General features: G+C 44.0%; 2 protein-coding genes across 2 annotated transcripts; one reads left to right on the top strand and one right to left on the bottom strand.

Annotated features, from left to right (window-relative positions):
- Positions 1 to 6,868: 6,868 nt before the first annotated feature.
- EXOC8 (exocyst complex component 8) lies at positions 6,869 to 12,534 on the bottom strand. The gene is made up of 2 exons (XM_027721394.2): positions 10,996 to 12,534; positions 6,869 to 10,368 (listed from the first exon to the last, which is right to left on the bottom strand). Exons 1-2 carry the CDS (start codon positions 12,520 to 12,522, stop codon positions 9,760 to 9,762), a joined length of 2,136 nt encoding a protein of 711 aa, XP_027577195.1. The 5' UTR covers positions 12,523 to 12,534; the 3' UTR covers positions 6,869 to 9,759.
- A 187-nt stretch (positions 12,535 to 12,721) lies between these two features.
- Positions 12,722 to 18,063, top strand: SPRTN (SprT-like N-terminal domain). Its single transcript, XM_027721353.2, has 5 exons — positions 12,722 to 13,126; positions 14,237 to 14,336; positions 15,107 to 15,235; positions 16,027 to 16,294; positions 16,592 to 18,063. The coding sequence occupies exons 1-5, from the start codon at positions 12,822 to 12,824 to the stop codon at positions 17,323 to 17,325; spliced, it is 1,536 nt and encodes a 511-aa protein (XP_027577154.2). The 5' UTR covers positions 12,722 to 12,821; the 3' UTR covers positions 17,326 to 18,063.
- The last annotated feature ends 3,504 nt before the right edge of the window (positions 18,064 to 21,567 follow it).

Consider the following 21,567-nt stretch of genomic DNA (forward strand, 5'->3'; position numbering starts at 1 on the left):
TTTTTAGGGGAGTTTTCCTTCCTTTGTGCCTAGATCTGGCAACAGGATCCTGTATGCCCCGTGTGCGGTGTCCTGTGGTGCCATCAGGTTACTGATTTATTCCATTAGCCACAGCTTAGAGATCACAGCTTCACACTGAGGCTAGTTGTCCACTGGTTGAAGTCACTCACAGGACACTGAATCTTGGCATCATCCTTGTTTGCAGCTTGCTGTAGCCGTCTGCAGTGCAGAGCTGTGAGCAGGCATGGGACCCAGTGTCCTCAGCACCCCTCAGGTCCAAACTGCACAGCATCCCCACTAAGCAGCATGACAAAATTGTGCTTACAAGTACATAATGGACATAACTCTCCTTCCCCCAGGGACAGCCAGGACATATACACTGCAAGCTCCCGAGCCACCCATAGTGAGGATATTTTTCATTTCCTTAGTGGCTACTTTTGCTTCCTACCCTAAAACACCTCCACTATCAGGCATGTCCTGGTATAAGTACAAACAGGCTCTGCTGCACTCATTTCTGGAGGTTTCCTGTGCCACTTGTGCAGTGCTGGCAGCACAGCTAGACCTCAGAGGGTGAGACCTGGCACAGCATGTTTCTCAGCTCTCACATGCTCCATGGACCACTTTTGGAGGGTTTTTTTGAAGCAAGCAAAACTTGATACTTGAACTGCTCACAAACAGCAGGAGGAAAACACGCTGGGTTCTACCCAATTTTAATTTGCAGACCCCAGTATTTTCCAACACAGGTGCAGTCCATCTGTCACAAACTTAAGGCAACTGACAATGGGGTTGATTTCCTTAGTTCCCTTCCCCTGCAGATAACCCTTAGGGCCTGCAGACAATAGGTTGCAAACTGTTGGTGTTGATAGATGATCTTCCTCCCCTTCATGCAGCCTGGAAAATTGCTTGCTTGTCTCTTATTTAAACAAATTAAATATTCCAACCCCAAACAATGCTAGAGCTAATAATGGAGAGAGGAACCAATTTAGGATCTGAGTCTCCTACCTCCTGATTCTTTCCATCCCCACCCCTCTGCTCTGGCATCCACTTCTTAGACTTTAATTTAATAAAAAAGTGCACAGATGTGTCAGGGAGGGTGTGTGTGTGCGTACAGACTCACAATGTTAACCAGAACATCTGAGCAAGGCAAGGGACAAAAAAAAATCATTCCCAAGGTATCAGTGTTTCAAACTGTGGCCTTAATGCAGGGTTTGAGCTGGTGAGGTGGGGAATTACAGTCTTTTCTACATCAGGAGCACCAAAAAAAATCACTTTCTGCCTTTCCTACTCCTGAGAGGCTCTTCTGCCTTGGCCAAACAATATTTTCTGCATCAGCACCTCGGGATGGGAGCCAGTCATAGAAAGAACCAAACACATATAGCATGAATACAGATATACAGAGCAAGAACACATTTAGTGCTGCAGAATCCTGGAGGCAAGCTTGGCTTGCAGCTCCCATATATGTGTGCCAAGGTACTTGTATGTGCTGCAGTACAGACATGTTCAAACCCTTGCACAGCAAAATACTGGAGCTATTTTAAGGATGGGAAAGCATCTGGCTAGCAAACAAGCTTTGTGTGTTTGGGCCTGGCTCTTTTTAAAGCCTTGTTTCTTCCAGAATATTGGAAGTAATGAAAATGCCTGCAGTAAAATACCCGATAAGCCTCTCCTCCTCAATAGAGAGGGTAAATGCATGTCATTTTCCAATTAGCTCTTGCTCTGAGCAATTATGTTGATCAAATAATTGAATAAGTGACAGGAATGTGAATTCTGGAGACAGTTAATTTCATTCATCTTCCATTTTATAGCCTGATTTGCATGAACACATAAACCAGGCTAATGTGTTATTTATAACTCTGAAAATACAATTATAACAGTCAAACATGAAGAGTTGTGTGTGCAGAGAGGAAGGTTTCTGCTAGTAAATTATAATAACAGCATAATGAGGGAGTTTGTTCTTTCTCACCATCATGTTGGACAGGAAGGATGTGAGGCTTGTGTTTGAAGGAGTGAACAGGGTTGGTGTTAGCAATAGCAGGTGGAGCAACGGCCCTGACCTGAACGTGGGGCAGAGGGGCAGCTGAGGCCTTACCCTCCTGTTCTGTGAAACATCATGTATGCACTGCCCCAGGGACTTGTCAGTGAGCTCCAAACATCCCCCCAGCTCCCCATACACTTCTCTCCAAGTGAAGGTGAGCACCATTTTTGAGAGAGAAGCAGGACTGTGATCCTGGGCACGAAGGTGGGTGCAAAAGAGACAAACTAGGTGTTTCCTACTTGGGATTGGTCTTGGGTGAGCATCGTGGTGCTCTGGAAAAAGCTCCAGTCGAGTGTCCTCCACAGCAAGGTACCTGTAATAACCCTTGTGAACCTGGGTAACCCAATTTCCATTAAAAGCATCAATTCTGCTTGTGAGTTTTCTTTAGGAAAAATAATAGTAATTAAAAAAAAAAAAAAGCTTAACAGGAAAGCAAACCATTTGATTTTCTTATTAAAGCTATCTTTAGATTGCCTTAACTTATTGTACCTTTTATCTGAACCCCCTGTAGCAACCTGGCCTACTATCCAACTGGAACTAATTAGCAGAGATATACAATAATAAAAGTAGTGAACAGGCATGAGCCATCGCCTCAAAGGAGTATTACCTGTTTGAGTGTTACACTGGCTGCAAGGAGGAAATTTGTGCTATTAATTGCTTCCTGATTAAAGGCATTTGCAGTCTGGCCCTTAAATCTTCAAGGCCTAAAAACACATACTGAGTTAAATATGGAATTTGCCCACGGTAGTCAAAAACATTGCCCCAGACAGCAGGATTCAGTGCTGTAATTTTTGGTTGGAAATAAACACTTTCCTGTCTAAGCATCCGCAAGTCAAGTACATAGAAAGTGCTCCACTCAAAGCTAAAGGGCCACAAAAGGACTTGTGTGGGTTTAAAATCCTTACCATTTTCCTGTGAGGACACAATCTTACTGGCATTAATTTTACAGAGCAGGAGGCAGCAGAGGCAGAAACCCCAGGAAGTCTCAGGCTGAAAGGCTATTTAAATGGTAATAAACTTCAAGGGACAACAAAAAGTTGTGACTGATTACAGGCACACCAGGAGAGGGGCTATCTGGTGTGAAGATGGCGGGTGGTGGTGGCACAGGGGCCTTCTGCTCACTACACACATCACTTGTCACCAAGAAAACAAGATGGGGTTTAATCCCACTGGGAGGGAGGAGACCTATTTCAGGCCAGTGGACAGCAGGAAGAAAATGCTCACTGTGGGAAGTTCTGGGGTTGGGTAGTGAGGGAGGATAGTGTGTGGCGGGAGCCCAGGACTATACGAGGCAGCACTGGTGCCACATCTCAGAACGGCAGCTGATCTGGCCTCGCTGTGCACCTTTCACTAAGTATTGTTGTTTTCCCAAGGGCATTTCTTCCACCCTAACATGGGGTCACATATTACAGCCAGTCAGATGAAGCAACTTCATTTTAGCATGTCCAACTCTATTGTTGCTGTCTTCTGGAAAGTTGCAGCAGTGGTGACTTATGGAGCCTACTGCTCCCACTGAAGAAGAGGCAGGCTTTGTTTGGGAAAACAATTTGTCACACTACAGTTGAGGTGTCCTAGAAGCACACACTTTTTTGCTCATGCACTGCCATTGCTCTAGTGTTGCCCCTCCATCACTGCTTTGCCTGTTGGTTTTGCTAAATTTGAAAGAAATTTACTGATGCTCCACTCATGAAAAGCACTTTAGCCTCTGATTACCTCTGACTACAGGGACTCTCAAATTCAGGGGGACATACCATGCTCTCCAGTGTGTGCTTAGGTCAGAGGCACAAAGATCTTTTCTTGCAACCCTCCCAGTCCCCCTCCTCCCGAGTGACACTGTCATTGGTGAGAGCAAGCAGGGAGGTTTAGAGCCTGAATTATGTTAAGACATACACAGACGAACCCAACATGCAGTTTGGCCTCCTTCCTCCACAAAGCCAATCTGGCACCTCTGTTGTAGAAGTTATATTTTGGAGTGGGAAAACAAACAATCTTGCCAATTGTTAGTGAGGCGGAAAAACAGCAGAATGGGAGCTGCTTATCAGAGACCTGCATTTTGAGACAAAAATTCACTGAGTCCTGAGGAAGGAAGGATTCTCTGCAGAGCTTTAAGTACTCTCCTGACAACCCCATCCTGCAGGAGCTGGGGCTGGGAGCTAGGCCCCTTCCTATTGTGAATACTGGGTCTGAAGAACTGAAAATGAACATAATAGGAATCCCCAGACTGCAACAGTACTATAAAGCTATAATTAAAACAAAACAAAGCAAAACACATTAGTCTGAACGAATCAGACTGGCACAGACTGTAGTCTATGAATTGTGATTTTTAGGAGCAGTAAGAATGACTGAAAACTCAGGGAACTCAAAGACCAGAAGTGTGGAAAAGTTTGAGGCAAAGTTTTCCGTCACTCTATAGGCAGGTTGGGGGGGTGTTTGAATTCAGATCTTAATTTTGCCCAAGTCTGCAGGTGTTTAGATTCACATGCCTCATATCACAAAGAATTTGACTAACTCTCTCACCTTCATGAGCATTTTAATTTTATCCAGATCAGCTTTCTGGAAGGACAGAGAAAGAACTGTGTGTTGGTGCAATTAGCTGATGAGCTGTATGCTTTTTTTTTTCTTTAATAACTTAACATCGTCGTTAATCCAAGCATCTCCAAGGATTTCCCAAGCAGCAGTGAAGTTAGCATTACCTGCTCTTCTCCCTGGTTCACCTTCCTAGTGCAATACATTCAATAATCACATGTCGACATATTAGCACATCTGAACAAGATTTCCAACAGCTGCAGGGCCAAATATATTTTGAGTAATCTAAGCCAATGCCTCAGAGCCCAGCTCCTGCCATAACGTGAGGAGATTCATTTCTCAGCTTTCATACTTGCTTTTAGCTCTTGTACTGGTCTATGAGAACAAATTGAATGCAATCCTCTCTGCTTGCCTGTACAGCGGGTGCCTGTTTTCCCTGTGCCGAGGTGATGCTCACCAACGCAGAGTTCCTGTGGAACCCGCTGGTCACCATGCCCATCACAGCTCACTCCCAGTAATTTGGGGAGCAGGTTCTGTCCAACCTCTCGTATTATCTTCTGCTTGTGTGGGAAGTGGGATGCTCAGGCCCTCGAAAGGAATCCAGCTACTGCATGGGGAGGGAGAGAGAATAAATACCACAGGGCCACAGAAGGGTGATCTGAAATTGCCTTAAAACTGCCCTGATCAGTCACATTGGGAAGGGCAATACTGCTCGCAGGTCAGCACAGACCAGGCCTCTTGCTAGTACTTTCTCTCTGGTGTGTCAAACAGAGCACATCTGTAGCAGAGAATCTAGTTCAGCTTGTAACCCTGAAGTTGAGAACTGTATTACAGGGCATGCTGAGGCCACTAAAACTTTATTAGCAAAGTTTCCTAAATAAACAAGAGGTAAAAACTCTGTGTCCAAGGTGGCTCAATCAAATTCTGATCTATTACTCCAGTCATCCATTCCCTTGAAATGATAAAGAGCGTAAACCTATTTTCCCCACAATTTGCAATGTTTCTCCATTACTTTTCAGAATTTGTAGGGATTGAATTCATATCACAATCCTTCAATGTGTGAGGAAAAAGATATGGCTACAGCCTGTGCTCACAAAGCTGCTTAACAGATAAGCCCCATCCTGGATTTGATTTTCTTCAGAGAAAATACACTGAAGAGTCTGCAGAACTACTAACATTTTTAAGTAAAAGGTAACCCAATTAAATTGTACGAGTTGTGCAGCAGAGGGAATATAACGAGTGTATAAGTGTAATCAACCTTGGTCACCTTCCTAGTTCCTTCCTGGTTACAAGCTGGTTTCCAGGAAGGCCTAGACTGAAACCATCACAATAAGTTATAAGATTGGTGGTGGGGACCTTCCATGTTACTGTGCTGGAATGCAAAGCTGCGCTGTGAGCATGAAGTCTCATAGGAATTTCAATCCAATTTTGAAGTAAAACAACAAGAGGACACACAGGCTTGACTTTGAGAAGTCATTAAGCTGAACATCTTACAACTGAAGCTGGGACAAGCGACTTTTCACATCTCTGTGGGGGCTTGAGGTGTAGCAGAGTGTTTCTCAGGCGGAAGAAAAGTCACATGTTGGTACATACCTTTAGGAAAAGTAGAAAGGCGAGATACTCTGCAGAATGCCTGCCAATGGTAAAGAAACACAGCAGGAAAAGAAAACGTGAAGAATTAAAAAATGAACAGTACAAGAATTAGAAAATGCAGAAGTAAAGCACTACCAAGGAAGGAAAAAGAGCTGAGCCTAGCATCTGAACCATTCACTGCAGCATCTTCATCCCCCAGCATGCAACCAAAACATGCCAAGCCACGCTGCAAGGCAGCACAGCTTTAATGCCCGCGCCTGTCCACGGCTTGCTGAGATTTCAGTGCACAAAGCTCCATCTAGTGAGAAGATGGGTTGTACTGCACATTCAGCATTCAAGTTAAGTATGGATTGACTCCAGCCACAAAATAATGTCTGGAAGGTAACAGACCCTAAAGGGTTACACTGCCTTGGTGTTGATAATACCTCACACACCAGAAGTCCCATTAGACTAAAGTACAGCCTGTACTCAATTTGAATCAGATATAATGTCGAGAAAACATTTTCTTCCAACTTCACTCAAGTGACTTCGTAAGAATGTAACTGAAGTGACATCACCTGGCTTTCATCACTTGGCTGCCACCTACATCTCCCTCACAAAGGACTGATCTGAAGCTCTTTGACTTCACTGGAAATTTATTAAGTGGACTCCAACTGTGAACTGTCCTCTTTCTGATGATGATGTAATAAAAACAGAAACACACCACCACTGTCATATGGCTAGAAGTTTTAATACATGGTCTTCATTGTTCAGAAAAGTTATTGCATTAAATCCTTACATAAGTTCATCTGAATTAAAAAAAAAAATCTTCATTTTACACATCACAATTTTTTCACAGCAGCTAAAGGAAACCAGATTTTATATGCCAGTGTGTAAAGAAAAAATACCTCAACAACCTAGTTCTTTCTCAAATCAACAAAACTGTTATCGTAATTTTTTTCTGTTAACTGAACTAACAAAGCATGTTTCATTTAATTGCACACCATTTCTTCATATTATTGTTTTTCTTTTACTATGACTTCAATAGATCCACAAGTTACAAAATATCAATGCTACCTAGTGCAGTTTATACAAATCCACAGGTGTGTTTGAATTGCGACAGGCACAAGAACAGAATATATGATGACCCAAATGAAATGCTAGATTCCCTGATCCATTAAAACCAACATCAGTGTAAGCCCACTGCTCCATGGATGACAGCAAAGACAAAACAGTAGGCTCTGTGTGCTATAGATTGATGAAGGGCTCAGTGACAGAGGCATAACAGAGCACATGGCAGAATTACATTCTGCATTTTGTCCTCTGATGAGAGTAAGCACCAGCTTGAAATAGAAGCATGAATAGGGCTCTTTTCCTATTCAATCTTATGCCAATGCTGGGAATCAGGAAGCTATAATTCAGCTTCTTATGTAGAATCCTCAAGCATTGCCATAATCAGTCTTGAGTCCCAGATCTTACCCTTCTCTTACACACACACACATACACAGACAAAGGCTCATCTGTATTTATTCTGCTTTCTTCTGCTGTAAAGAAAATAATGAAATATACCTGTGTTCTTAAAAAAAAAAAAGCCATTCCCTCTCCCTCTCCTCCAAAACACCCATCACCACAGAGACTTATAATCCACTTGAAAGTATTTCTCATATTAAGAGCCAGGTTGCTATCTTGGCCCACTTTCAACAGATGACAGGGATCGTATCACTTTGCTATACTTCACTAGGTTATGGTATCAAAAATAGTTCACTAGTGAAATAACCCATGGGGCTTTCTCTTGGACATAACATGTTCACATAAGTTCTAACTCTCACTGTCCCTGTCCTTTAAAACAAAACTAGAGCTATTTCAGTGGGTTTCAGTCAGTTTCAGCTGAAGCAATGAGTTAAGTTACCCTTTAGAAACATTTTGTATGACTTCCATGATTTGCTAGCAAAAGGCCCACACACTGAAAAGCAAGTGAGCAGCGGCAGTAGGATGCTTTGCAAAATCTGACAGTTCAAAAGGCATTTAAAGAGCAAGAGAACAAAAACCAGCCACTGAAGTGAAAACTGCATTGAACTAGCACTGTGAAAATAGGCAGAAATGAAGAAGCTCCAGTATAAGCAGTTATGTAGAATGTTTTACTAGTGACATCTGTTGTTTGTTCGGGCAGTCACAGGGCTTTCATTAACACAATACAAATTGCAAAAGCTTTAATTCAAAAGTGCTAGAGGAACAGGATACTCAATTATTACAGTAAAGAACACTTACTGAGGGACTAGTACAAGGTTATTTAGCTGTAACATGATTTTCTCACAAATAAGAAAGTTTGTACCAAAGGGGAAGAAGTTTACCCAGCTCAGAAGTTGATGCTGACAGCTTTCTAAAGCCAGCCTTGACACAAGACTTGGCTTATTTTATTTTCACAGACATATACTGCACCAGACAGCCACCACCATTCAATCCAAACATACAAGCATTTGTATAAACTTCCCCCATTAACATCAGAGTTCCCAACCAAATTCTTGTGATTTCTGCAAAAAAGGCAGTTCTCACTGGTTATTGCTGTATTACAGGAAACGATAGCATTTGCAGGAGACACTGTATTTTGGAGTTCACATCATTTACCAAAAGCCTCAACACAGTCTCTTCATCAGGTGCTGCTTCTGTACAGCAAAACTAACATTCTGTCTCTTCCAAACAAAACAGTACCTTCAGACTCTCTCCCTGCCTTGCAAGTCTCGGGAACATTTAGGCCTCTTCACTCTGGTTTCTATCAGCAGACAAAGGCCCATAATGCATTTATGACAGCACCTCAAGAAACAGTGCACACTTCATTCAATGGACGTGACCCCAATGAAATCCATGAGAAAACATGGAAGAGGAACACAGAGAGTAAGGGAAGCAGTTTATTCTCACTCCTCTTGAAGGGAACAAATGGTTCTGACAGCAGGTTTGTTTTCAGAGAGCTGCAATTTAAGCTGACAGGCCAGCTCATTAAAAGAAGAAGCCCCTTCACCCAAACACCAAAACTTATACTGAAAACATTTTTAATTTAGATCTGCCTCTGAAATGAAGATAATCTGAATATTACAAAAATGGAAAAGTCTGCATTGTTACCACACAAATCACACTGTGCAAACTCATGTCATTTATCTGCAGTGCTGAGTCACATCTGGATGGTGGATATGCCTCACCGAATACCACGCACTGGGAGTGCTCCAGCACTTCCCCTCCTACCAGAACTCTGCCTTAAAGAATTCCTACAGTGACATGATGAGAATTGATCTTTTCCTGTCATATGCTGTACATATATTTAAGACTTTCACAGACAATTAGCCAAAAATTGTGTATTACAGTTATTTCCCAAATCACAAACACTACAAAAACCCTTCTTACAGGATATGCCATCCGAGGACATGTGACCTCAACCTTCTCACTTTCCCAGCCCCCATCCACCAAGTAAAGCATTGCATGCTTGCAGGCATTGATTCTAAATCTTCAGCTTCTGCAATGCAGCAGCTAACAGTTCTGCATTTTTCAGGGACTCAAAAAAAACCCATTGAGTTCATATATTCAATGTACAACATTTTCAGTAAGTGCTTCCACACCCTGTCCACAGGACCACTTCACACCACAGAGGTGGTACTTTCCGGATTTACACGCATCAATCTTGAAGCATTTCTCAGATCCTGTAGCTGCTTGGCTGGCTTTCCAACTCCTTCCTCAAATCTTTTTTCCACAACAGGAAGGACAGTTTCATACAGGAAAGAGGCGTTCTGCCTAATGAATGCCTTTTTCTCAGGGTCCTGTTCACACCGTAAACTGTAATCAACATGCTGGACGGCCACCAGGATGATTTCCACGAGACTCTCCAAAAGAACCATATGCAGCTCTGGAAAGTAAAGCTTTAAAGCTTCCTCCAAGAAGGCCATAGTCTGCTTAGTGAAAGCTACTACAGTATAACTAAGGTTGACCCAGCAGTCATCACCTGTGTATTGGTCAAAATTGCCCACCCCACAGCTCCTCATCTCTTCCCTGAGCTTCCCCAGTGCCTCTGGAGTCATTAGGTTCATCTTTCTCCACATCTCCTCAGAGTTGCGGTGCTTGGTGGCCTCAATGATGATATCCTTGTAGCTCTGTAAAGCGCCTTTGATATCCTTCACCAGAAGGGCATGAATGATAAAGGTGAGATCCAGTCCAATCTCGCTAAGCTGCTTGCAGTGCTCTTTAGCTACCTTGGGTATTAATGAAAAGCAAAGGATGTTATTAGTGTGCAGGCCCCTTTTATGTCTTACCAGTTTATCAAATTTATCATTGTCAGAAAAGTGAGAAGTGTTATTCATACTTTGCATGTTTCTAATGCTTTTAGAATCTCCTTATTAATGAGAAAGTAATAACTGAAAGATAAACCCTGGCTGCAAAAATACTCTGCACAATTACATTATAACCCGCTCACACACCCGTAACCTGAAAAAGTTAGTCTTGCCAAAAAATATGGAAATGTAGGCCAGGACACCCTTGGAAAACAAACAGAAAGTCTTGATGTACTTATAATTCAAATATAACTCATCTAAACTTTAGGATCTCCTACTGGTTAAAGGCAAATTAAGAATAAACACATTTTGCATTTCCAATAAAGGCAAGGTTTTTCTTGCTGTGTATTTTTAATCTTAACGCTTTCCTCTGTTAAATTGAAAAAAACCAAACTAACCTCAAATGAATATTAACCTTTCAACGCAGGAAACATCTCTGGAGACCTGCTTAAGAGTCAATAGCTAAACTCGGGTTAGAAAAGATGATTTAAAGCTTTGCAGCCTTTGTTTTGACTTTCGTGTCCCACCACCCTCTTTGGATCCTCTTACCTTGACGCACTCTGCCGCAGTTGACAAACTCTCTTTGCTATCAAATACTTGCTTACTGAAGGCATCGACAAACATCCTCATGGAAGAGCGGGCCCAGACAACGAAGGCCGAGTAGCAGCCGTTGTTGCCAGCGAAGTCCGTCTCAAACTCTCTGGCCGTCTCTAGAAGGCTGGTGAAGAAGACGTGGCAGAGCTTGTGGATGTAGAGCAGCGTGGCACCCTCGATGCGCAGCTGTCGGATGGCCGTCTGCACCGCGGCTGCCCGGTTCTTCAGGAAGAGCTCACAGGCCTTGGTGGACTGTCCCAGGCGAATGAGCTGGGACACAGCTCGGCGGGTGGCCCGTGGCCCTCCTCGCAGCGACCGGTCTGGAGACAGCTCGAACACGAGCACGTCTGTGAGCTGCCGGACCCGCTCGTCGACCTTGGCCCGCAGCTCCTTCACGGGCTGGCTCACAGGCTTGTCCCCCAGGTACTCATTGAGTTTATCCAAGAGGTCCACTGCCCCCTCGAAGTCCCGCTGCGCAATGCAGACATCCAGGTCCTCAGGCAGCTCCTGGATCCACTCAAGTGAGAGGTCTACAACCTCCTCCTCAGCAGAGGGCTCCTCCTCCTCCTCTTCCTCCTCATCCTCATCAAAGGGGTTGGTGGATTCGGGGGGTGTTGGGGCAGGCCGGGGCAGGGCCTCCTGCTCCAGGCGCCGCTTCTCGCTGAGGGCCCGGTTGCGCTTGGTCTCCTCCAGCACCTCCAGCCACTCCTTCTTGATCTTGGCGTTTTCAGCCTGAAAGATGCGGCTCTCAGGGAACATGAGCAGCTTGAACATGTCCTTCATGGGCGGGTTGTCCTTGACGTTGACCACAGCCAGCCCGTCGAGGGAGTACAGGGCGTCGTAGCGGTAGGCACCGCGCCGGTTGGGCAGCGCGGTGGCCACGAGCAGGCAGTCGTTCATGAGGAAGGCATGGACCCGCTGGATCTGCGCCATGTGGTCCGCGTCGTACTCCACCAGGTCCCCGTTGTACACCAGGTACTTGCCAGGGCTCTCAGGCAGGAGGTCGCGGCAGCCCTCCACCTTCTCCAGGAGGGTGGTGAGGGTGCGCTGCCGCCCCTCCTCGCTGGCCGCCGCATCCTTGGCCGACAGCGGCAGGAAGGGGTCGGCGGCGGCGGCGCGGCGGGCGCCCAGCGCGGGGTCGTCGCGGTCGGCCTGGAGGAGCAGGGCCTGGGTGACGGCCTCCATGATGCCCTTCTGCTCGGTGAGGATGTGGCTGAGCTGGTACATCTCGCTCTCCAGGTAGCTGATCTCCCGCGCCGTCTCGATGAACTGCCGGTAGTTCTGGTACACGTTGCGCTTCAGGCTCTGCGCGGTCTCCTCGCTCAGCGCCTGGATGCGCTGCCGGTGCTCCTGCAGGTCCCGGTCGCCGTCCGACTGCTGCGACAGCTGCTTCACGTACTCCCCCGCCGCGAAGCCGCCCGACTCCAGCTGCCGCCGCAGCCGGCTCCCGCCGCCGCCGCCCTCGCCCAGCGACAGCGCCATGGTCCCGCCGCTCCCGCCACTCCCGCCGCCCGGCACCCGCCTCGCCGCCGCCGCCGCCGCCGCCACCGCCACCGCCGGGGAGAGCGCCGCGCCTGCGCCGCGCAGCACGGCCCAGCACGGCCCGGCCCGGCCAGTGGGAGCGGCCGCCGAGGGTGACGCGTGGGGACGCACCGCCCTCGGACGGGGTCGATGGGGGGATCCCGGCGCGTGCGCATTGGGGAAGGACGGGGCGGCATTCCATGGATCGCTGCTGCGCCTGCGCCGGAACGCCGCCGTTTCCCGGCGCATGACTTATCAGCATGGCGGAAGTTATGCCCGAGATGGAGGATGAGGATTTCTTGTTTGCGCTCAAGCTCCAGAGGGAGTGGGAAGAGGAGGATAAGGCAGCGGCAGCGGAGGAGGCGGCGGCAGCAGCAGCAGCAGCAAAGCGCGCCGATGTCCCGCCGTACCGCGCGTCCCCCCGCCCGATGTCGGTGGTGGACGAGGCGTGGGAGCTGCTGGACCCCAGCCCCGACGTGCACGGCCTGTTCGTGCACTTCAACCAGACGCTCTTCTGGAGGAAGCTGGAGGCTGTCACGGTGTCCTGGAGCCCCCGCATGACCAGGTGCAGCACCGGGGGGCGGGTGGTGGTACGGTGACGCCGCTGTGTGTCGGGAGCTGCCCGCCGTACCTCCGACGGGCCCCGGCAGCTGCCGGTGGGGGATCAGAGCTGTGGGAAGAGGCCGTCACCCCTCGAGCAGCATGGCTGGGAGTCTCGGGGAAGGGAGGAGGAGCTGTCATTTGTCACTGCGTGCTGCTCCTACTTGTGCCGCCGTAGGCGCGCGGTGCTTCTCTTCCCAGATACTTGAATGTCCCGCATCCCTGGTATAGCTGGCACAGCAGGACATGGATGGGTCGCTGTCATTGTCTGGTTTGCCTTTCGTCTGTCGTCCCTGGCAGCCATCAGTGGCTTTACCCGGGGTGCGGGCAAGCCCGGAGAGATGTTAAACTGGAAGGAATCACTTGACACTTGTGGAAACCTCACGTACTCGTGTTGTTGCTCTGGTTCTCAGTGTTTGCGATAGTTCTACAGCACAGCAGAGAGGCAAATATGAACGAAAAATGGTATATCAGCAAAACTTAGAATAGACTAGGAAGGGGAACATACAAGAATCTGAGACTAAACAAAACCAGAAAGCTTTGAGGTGCGGGGTGCAGTTCTGCAGAAGGTGCACTTGCTGGTGGCTGGAGTTCTGCTCTGTCATATCCTCTGCTGGTTGCGCTATTCTTTAGACACTTGAAAGTCGTTGGATATTGAACTGGTAGAGGACTAACTCAGTAACACAAAAAAGAAAAAAACAAATAAAAAGCAAGTGTTTTCTGATGGATTAGCACACAGAAGTGATGGTTTAGTATGAGTCAAAAATTTAGGGAGGGTGAGGAGTGAAATTGAAGCAACCAGCAGTTAAGTCAGTGTTTGCCGCTGTGAATCTCTAGCCTCCATTTAGTGCATTTCACTCCATCATGAGTTCCAAAGGAAACAGTCCTCTGCCTCCTAAACAGGTTTTTCTACTCTAAGGTACTTGTCGGGTTTTTTTCTTTGCTGGTTTTTTCATATTCTGAGTGACCTAGCGTGTGTTGGAAGGGGATGGTATTTTAACTTAAATTCTCCATTTTTTTCATGTACTACAGAAACAAGTAGATTTTTGTATTTTCTTCCTGCCTCTCTTTTCAGCTCTGCTGGTATCTGTACATATCATGAAAAAAGTGGATTGTGTTCCATTCGTCTGAGTGAGCCACTACTAAAGTTAAGACCAAGGAAGGATCTCGTTGAGGTATTTGAAGATTGGTCATGAATCTGCACATAAAATTTATTGTGCCTCCCCCCCGCCTTGCTCCATATGAACATTTTACATTTCTTAGTGAGATTCTTACAGACAGTAACTTATAGATCATAAAATAGTGATGGCTTTACTGTTATGTTTGTGTGGCTTGTGTTGCAATATCATGGTAGTCTTTAGTTTTATGTTTCTAGATGGACAACTTCAAGTAGGAGTCTAAAGTCACTTGTTTATTTTACTGACTTTATAAAGAGAAAAAAAGACCCCAAGTTTTTAACTCCTAAATTATCCTTCAGTGTTCAAACAAACATGGACTGTACTTTTGAAAGGGCCAACAGCAGAAAATATGGATATAGAATATGACTTTGTGTTGCTTGTTGTGCCTCTGTCAGAACTGCTTCTTTGAGCTGACTGAACATTCAGATTTGCCTAATGAGCAGAAATGCTTTAGAGTTTCAGCTTTCTCACAAGTGGCTCTTTTTTTGGATTGTAGAGGGAATAATTTATGACTTAAGTTTGAGGATTATTTCTTCTTTTTGGAATGTCACTTATTGTAGAAATTTTCTCCAGTATGTTTTGATAGTATGGGAATTTGGTTTTATAGGTCAAAGTATTATGTTTTTCTGACCCACACTGAACATGTGAACGCTCAAAGATAAGATCGGTGTCGCAATCAATGTAGAGGACTAAAATACTTGCAGCTTAATTTTGAAACTATACATAATGGCTTGTCCATAAATATCTAATGATTTGCATAATTTCAGACACTGTTGCATGAAATGATCCATGCCTTGCTCTTTGTTACTCATAACTACAAAGATCGTGAATCTCATGGACCAGAGTTCTGCAAACACATGCGTCGCATTAATCGCTTGACTGGAGCCCATGTCACAGTAAGCATAATCCTCTTAACCTGATTTAATAGAGCCTTCTTCCTGATTTGGTGTTTTAGTTGCCCAGTGTGGTATGAGTAATATGCTTGTTCTTGCCAGACACTCAACAGTTGGTACCAGTACAAATTTGCTTCCAAGTGTGTGCCAGTTCCATAGTTATTTTGTTGGGGACAATGGTGGGAACAGGTTGAGGAAGATGTGGTGAGTTGTTAGTTGTATAATTTTCAAGTATACTCTCTGTAAGTATTTTTCTTCAAGCTTTTGTGGTAAACTCGAAACAGCTTAATGATAGCAGGGATGGAATAGCTCCATGTTCGGAGTAGTATTTGTGGAAGAACAGTGTATTTTAGTTATAGTTATTTTATATCAGTAGAAGCTAATGATACTTATGTCGGTGATACTTTAAAATAATGTGTCTGATAAGATCAGTTAAGGTAGTAGCTGAAGGGAGAATACTGGTATGGTTTGCAATGCATTCTAAACAGTTCGTTGCTCAGGGTGAAATTGTAGATAGACTTCCAAAGTGATTTTATTGCAGTTCAAACAAGATAGCCAGGACATATTCCTACACATCTTGTCCTTTTTTTTTTTAAGCTTTGTTTTAATGGTAGCTAAATGGTGATCAAATTTTACCTGGCTCCAACTCTTTTAACTGGTAATGTAAAAATCACAGCAGTAGTGGAAAAAATGGACCGGTAATGGATTTTTAAAAAAATATTGTAAGCTACTGATATAAAAATAGAAACTTTCTGAATGACCGTTTTATTGTTTTGTTCTGTTTTTTTACTTAGATTTATCATAACTTTTATGATGAGGTTGATGTGTACCGCCAGCACTGGTGGCGATGCAATGGCCCCTGTCAAAACAGAGGACCTTATTTTGGGTATGTGAAGCGCTCAATGAACAGAGCACCCTCTGCACACGACCTCTGGTGGGATGACCATCAAAAGACATGTGGAGGCACATTCACAAAAGTGAAAGAGCCAGAGAAGTTCTCCAAGAAATCAAAGCATAAAACTGAGACAGCAAAACTTCCACATTTCAAGTCAAAGAACAAAGGTATTTTATTATTTCTTTTCCTTTTCCAAACTGATTTTTTCCAAATGTTTTCTTGGAACATTTTTGGACCAACCACTACATAAGCTTTGTTTAGATTTTACTGTTATCTAGCAAAGAATAGGACCTGGGGGTTTTGTGCATTTCTAGGCTCCTTCTCAACTGAATTGTCTGTAAAAAGTTTTGTTTGATGCACTGTTTTCAGGTAGCAGAGGTTTTGTATGAAGCATGTCAAATATTAAGCCCATGATTTTTAAACGGAAAAGTTACTAATTTTTTTTTTTTAATCTTATTTTGCAGGCAAGACACAAATGCATGGTACTCAAGATCTGATGCCTTTTAGTGGAATGGGTTACCGGCTTGGAGGAGGAGACAGTGTACTTTCAGAAAAAGACACAAATGCCAGCAGCAGCATTGGAAACAGTGAAGCACATGGTTCACAGCATCATTCAGCAGTAAGGACAAGACCAATCCCTAAAAATGAGATAAAATTTGAAAAATTACCCTATAGTGGCACCTTTCCGCTTCATACCGATGATGGCAGTGAGAAGATCAACTTAACTTTAAAGCATGAGTTTCCTGAACTCTCTGTTGCTAACACAGAAGATTACGAGAATGATAGTGGATTGCCTGCTAGAATGGCTCATGTTAGGGAATTAAAATCAAGCCGAGGCTCTGCAAATAACAAGAGGGCTCTGCCGTCTCCCAACCGGCCACCCAAACAAATTTGTCTGGAGCAGACAACAACAGCTCAGGTTGCATCTGAGAAAAAAAGCTTAGAATGTATTAATACACCACAGCGATGGCCAAAAATGGAAGACAAAACTGCCTTTGAAAAGTATTTCATTAAAAAAGGGGGTACTGGTGTCACTTCAAGTATAAATACAACTATGAAAACCAAAGCTGAATTTACACAGTCCTCTGCAAGTTCTAGCAATCCTGTGAGGCAGGATAAAAATGTCAGTTGTCCTGTCTGTGAAACTGAGGTTTTGGAATCTAAAATAAATGAACACCTTGATTCTTGTCTTGCATGAAACAGCAGAAAGCTGTCTCAAAAAGATAAATCAGGGCTGAAAACATTGCTTGAAAGTTACTTTGCTCAGAGTTTGCTTAGCTGTGGTTACATTCCTGTGTGCCTGTTCTGAAATGGAATTTAAACCGTTACTGACCCCCATATCCTGACACTAGTAAGTAAAAGCTCTTAGCAATATTGGTAAAGACTGTTCCTGGACATGCCATAAAACCCTTCATGATTTTTTCAGTTAAATTTCCAGTCCTTTACAGGTCAAATTAGGATTAAAATGTTACATTAGTTGACAGTCTTTATTTTACTCCTTTTGGAAGCCAGTCAGCTTGGTGGTTAGTACCTAAGAGGCCAGTCAGTTGAGTACTAAAGTCATCGTGCCATGAAAAGTTAGGAATGTTTTCTAGATAAGCTTTCTGAAACATTAATAGTTCTCTTGTTGCACTAAAGTATTTAACGGGTTAAACATTAAATAGCTTGATACCTCACCTGTAAAACTGTAAATATGTTTGCTTAAACATAAAATTGTTTTAGCATAGTTTTTAAGCAAAATTGTTTTATATCTTGCTGCTGTCATTTTCAATGGCTGTATCAGCCTGGTTTGTGCGGTTTGCCTCATTACTTGCTGCTTTCTTAACTCTTTTTAAACATCTTGTATTTTTTAAAATAATGCCACTACAGAAGTTTAATGTAAATAGTTTTGTTCTTGCCTACTCTAAATAAATTGTTACTGAATTTTAAATTTTCATTAAGCCTGGCCATTTTGTGCTACTTACCAGTGGGTTCTTCTGTATATCTGGTAACAGTCTGGTTTAATAGAGCCTTTCTGATTTAATGCTTTTCCTTCTTAAATTTCCCTGTAAAAACAGGTGCTGGTGAATACAGATTGCATCAAATTCTGCTTTTCCAACCTATTTTTAAAACAGTTTCACTTTTGTTGCACTTCTGTGAAAAATTTTACAAATACTGATTCTAAATCTTGATTTGCCATGTTAATTTTCCATACTTCCATCCTAAAACGGCAGCATCTATCATTGTTTCCAGTGAGATTTGACATCTGTAGGGATGGGACTACCCAGAAGTATTTCTACTGTCATATGTTTTTAAGATGAGGACAAGATTTGCACCACAAAGGGTCTCTCATATCATGAAGCACTTTTGAGAGATATTTCCCTTATGATTGTTCACATCAGTTTCCTCATTTGTCTTTCCTACTGTGACAGATAAGAGTAAAGGAGAAGGAAGGATTGTGGGTATTGTTAAATGTGGTTTGTTTTTTTTCCCTAATGTCTTCTTTTACTTCTAAATTGTTCATATGAACAACAAATAGAAAACAAATGTGGGATTTGACCTGGGGAATTTAGTGAATAGTATAGCCTGTTAAGGTAGGGAGAGGGGAACTCAAGCTATAGGCAAGTTCTGTGTCTAATATACAAATGTCCTAAAATAGATCTGTTGTCCAAACAATTGAGCAGTTCTGGACCAGCTGTGGAAAAACAGCACCTCTGCTCACATGTTTTTACAAGGAAGTTATTCTAATGCCAAGATTCCTTTTATCTGGAAAGAAAGGCTCTGCAGTTGCCATTGCAGGCTAATAGTAATGTGTCATGGCTCCCTTCTTTTGGGGTATGTTACTACAAATGCTGTTTCTGTAAAATGTTCTTGTGTCCTACCCACAGTGATAACGACTACCAGTACGGTTTTAAAATATGTTGCTCAGTTTGGGTCAAAGGTGAGAAATTTCATCTTCTCTATCAGTTGACTTTGTCCTGAGTGAATTTAGATACTGCCTAGAACAACGCAAGGCTGGTAATGAGTCTTGGACAAACACGCTTCACCAAAGTGCAGCATTAAGTTGCCTGACTGGAAATTTGAGAAACAAGTTAATAGACTTGGTTTCTGGGACAAAGCAGGTATGAAAGGGGGTCAAGTGTGTGCGTGCTGTTTGTCAACAAATGGTTCTGCAAACTAAAGGCAAAAGCCTTCTCATTTTGTGGTGATCTACTGGAATTGCTCTGAATGATTCAGAGAAGAGTTCTAGAGGTTAAACTACCTAAGTGGGGGTTACTTAGCTCTTTCATTATTATAAGAGACTGCTTTTGAGTTGCCCTGAAACTGGTTATCAGGCAAGAAATCTTGAAGGTCAAATATTTTCAAGTGTTTTTATGGAAACATTATCTAGGAAGTTTTCTTAAAACTTGAATTCTGATGAAGCAGGGGGAAGAATTTTTCTCTGGACTACTACAATGCATTACTATCTTGCAAGAAGATACCTAATAGAAATAGTCTGCTTTCTAACATGTTTTAAAAGCAATAATGTGCATTCTTCTATCCTTTAGCATCTCCAGTAGTCCAGTCACTATTTGTTTTCTCATAGGACATCTGGGTCACCTGGGAAGCGTATTCTCACAGCAAGTTCAACCCTAATGCCCATGCATAAGCTGATGAGCGGGCTATTTACGTCTAGGTGGAAGCACGCCAGGCAGGGCAAGTGCTGCTGCCCAGACTCTATAATCAGGAATCAGTTACCTGAGCCCCCCTTCTAGGAATATTTTCCAAGAGAACAACCAGAGAAATATTGTTCATTTGGAACAGGCTGTGCTATCTGCCTCTGGTCCAGTGTTAGTGATGAAGGACACCAGGTAATAATCTAGTACAAAATCAAAGGCTAGAGAGGGCTTAGTCATAACTGGACAAGTAGTGAATAAATCCTGAGGTGCAAGTTTCTCTTGCTGCAGCAGGAGGACATGCCACAGACTAAATGGTTTGTGGGAGTTTTCTTCTTCCTCATGTGTTCTTCTGGAGCTCCTCAATTCTGTTGTATTTTCCATACACACCGCATGTCTATACATCATTCAAGTAAAGCAAGTTACACTGTACTGAAGGGTAACAGCAAGAAAGAATAAATGGTGAGTTTCTGAGGAAAAAGACAGGTGGACATTTCTTCTAAGTGGTTTAATTCATGATGATGGTGGGATGATGCAGACTCCTCTGGCTGGAGAATGTTAAGAAACTGCCACCACAGGAGTTTGCTTCATCACTGCTGGCTCTGGTCATCCTAGAACACCATGTCCATGCTGTTGCATTCTGCCACCTTAAATTGAAAGGCCACTAAAAGGTTGGACTGGCTGACCTGAGGTTACAGCTGACCTACATCTCCTTATGAGCATGATTGTTGCTGCCTGATGTGGTGAAGGCAGCAGTGAAACAGCTGCTCTCCAACAGCTGCTTCTTACCAGTTAGCTGGCATTCATCAATTTTACACTCCAGACCGAAATGCCCAAGTTCCTACTTGCATCTGGATTATTACAGCTGTTTTGAAGTCTTGGGCTTAAAGAAACCATTTTTTTCCATGTGAACATACTCTACATAAAATTACCCTTGAAGTGTATTTTATGGGTAGACAGGCCCTGAAAGAGACTTGCATTTCCCTACATGTGCGTGTTTTCAAATACTCTATGGGAAATCTATCTATGGGAAAAAAATGCCAAGACGCCGGGCTGTGTGGAGTTTTGGGATTCTACAGCAGGCCGTTAGGTGGCACTCCTTGCACATAAAGAATACTTACTTTTCCTCTCTGACCTATGCGGGAAGAGAGCTCAGAGTGCGAGATTAGCAGGCTCGTATTTCACCTACATCTGCACTCCAGGCTGACCATGGATCAGTAGGAACCCTGACTGAACCACAACAAGTTAAGGGAGGAGGAAGGAGGGGGAGAGAGGGAATATCTGCAACTAGCTGGAAGATGAGAAGTAAATTTACAACTAACTGGGTGTTCTATGAGTGATGCTTCTAGCTTTGCTGCAAGAGGGACTTGGAAGATGAGAGAGTAGCTCCTTTTTCTAATTCAGGACTCATGAGAAACCCCAAAGGCATCCTTTTGTGGGCTACAGTTACGGCACCACTTGCATCCATTGCAGTGACAAAACTAATTTTCTGTTACCATTTGGCATCAACATAGCTCTGCAAGAGAGGCAGGACAGAGTTTTAGGAAGTCAGAGAGGCTTATAAAACACCAAATTTAACTTTTGTGCCCTGGCTAAGCCAGGCAGCTGGAGGGGTGTGACAGGCTCACGGAAGGGTAGTGTACTACAGGTGTGAAAGCTTAAAATGGGACTCAGCCATGGCCTTAATTCCCGTGTTTCCTTTTAGCTTCTGCCAGGTCAGGCTGCTTTAAGACTAGATTAAATTTCTAAGCAGGTGCAGCAACTTGGCCTGAATAGCTCGCACTGTTTCTGTTCCATCCATCCTC

This window comes from Pipra filicauda, unplaced genomic scaffold (genome assembly GCF_003945595.2).
Source record: "Pipra filicauda isolate LSUMZ 115617 unplaced genomic scaffold, ASM394559v2 scaffold16_size7369187_pilon, whole genome shotgun sequence".
NCBI classification, from domain to species: Eukaryota; Metazoa; Chordata; class Aves; order Passeriformes; family Pipridae; genus Pipra; species Pipra filicauda.

Excerpts from the sequence above, each read along its gene's own strand:
- EXOC8 (XM_027721394.2), bottom strand. The coding sequence starts at position 12,522 with ATGGCGCTGTCGCTGGGCGAGGGCGGCGGCGGCGGGAGCCGGCTGCGG. Across the intron at positions 10,369-10,995 it reads CTGCGGCAGAGTGCGTCAAG|GTAGCTAAAGAGCACTGCAA; the intron begins GTAAGAGGATCC and ends TTAATACCCAAG.
- SPRTN (XM_027721353.2), top strand. The coding sequence starts at position 12,822 with ATGGCGGAAGTTATGCCCGAGATGGAGGATGAGGATTTCTTGTTTGCG. Across the intron at positions 13,127-14,236 it reads TGGAGCCCCCGCATGACCAG|CTCTGCTGGTATCTGTACAT; the intron begins GTGCAGCACCGG and ends CTCTCTTTTCAG. Across the intron at positions 14,337-15,106 it reads CAAGGAAGGATCTCGTTGAG|ACACTGTTGCATGAAATGAT; the intron begins GTATTTGAAGAT and ends GCATAATTTCAG.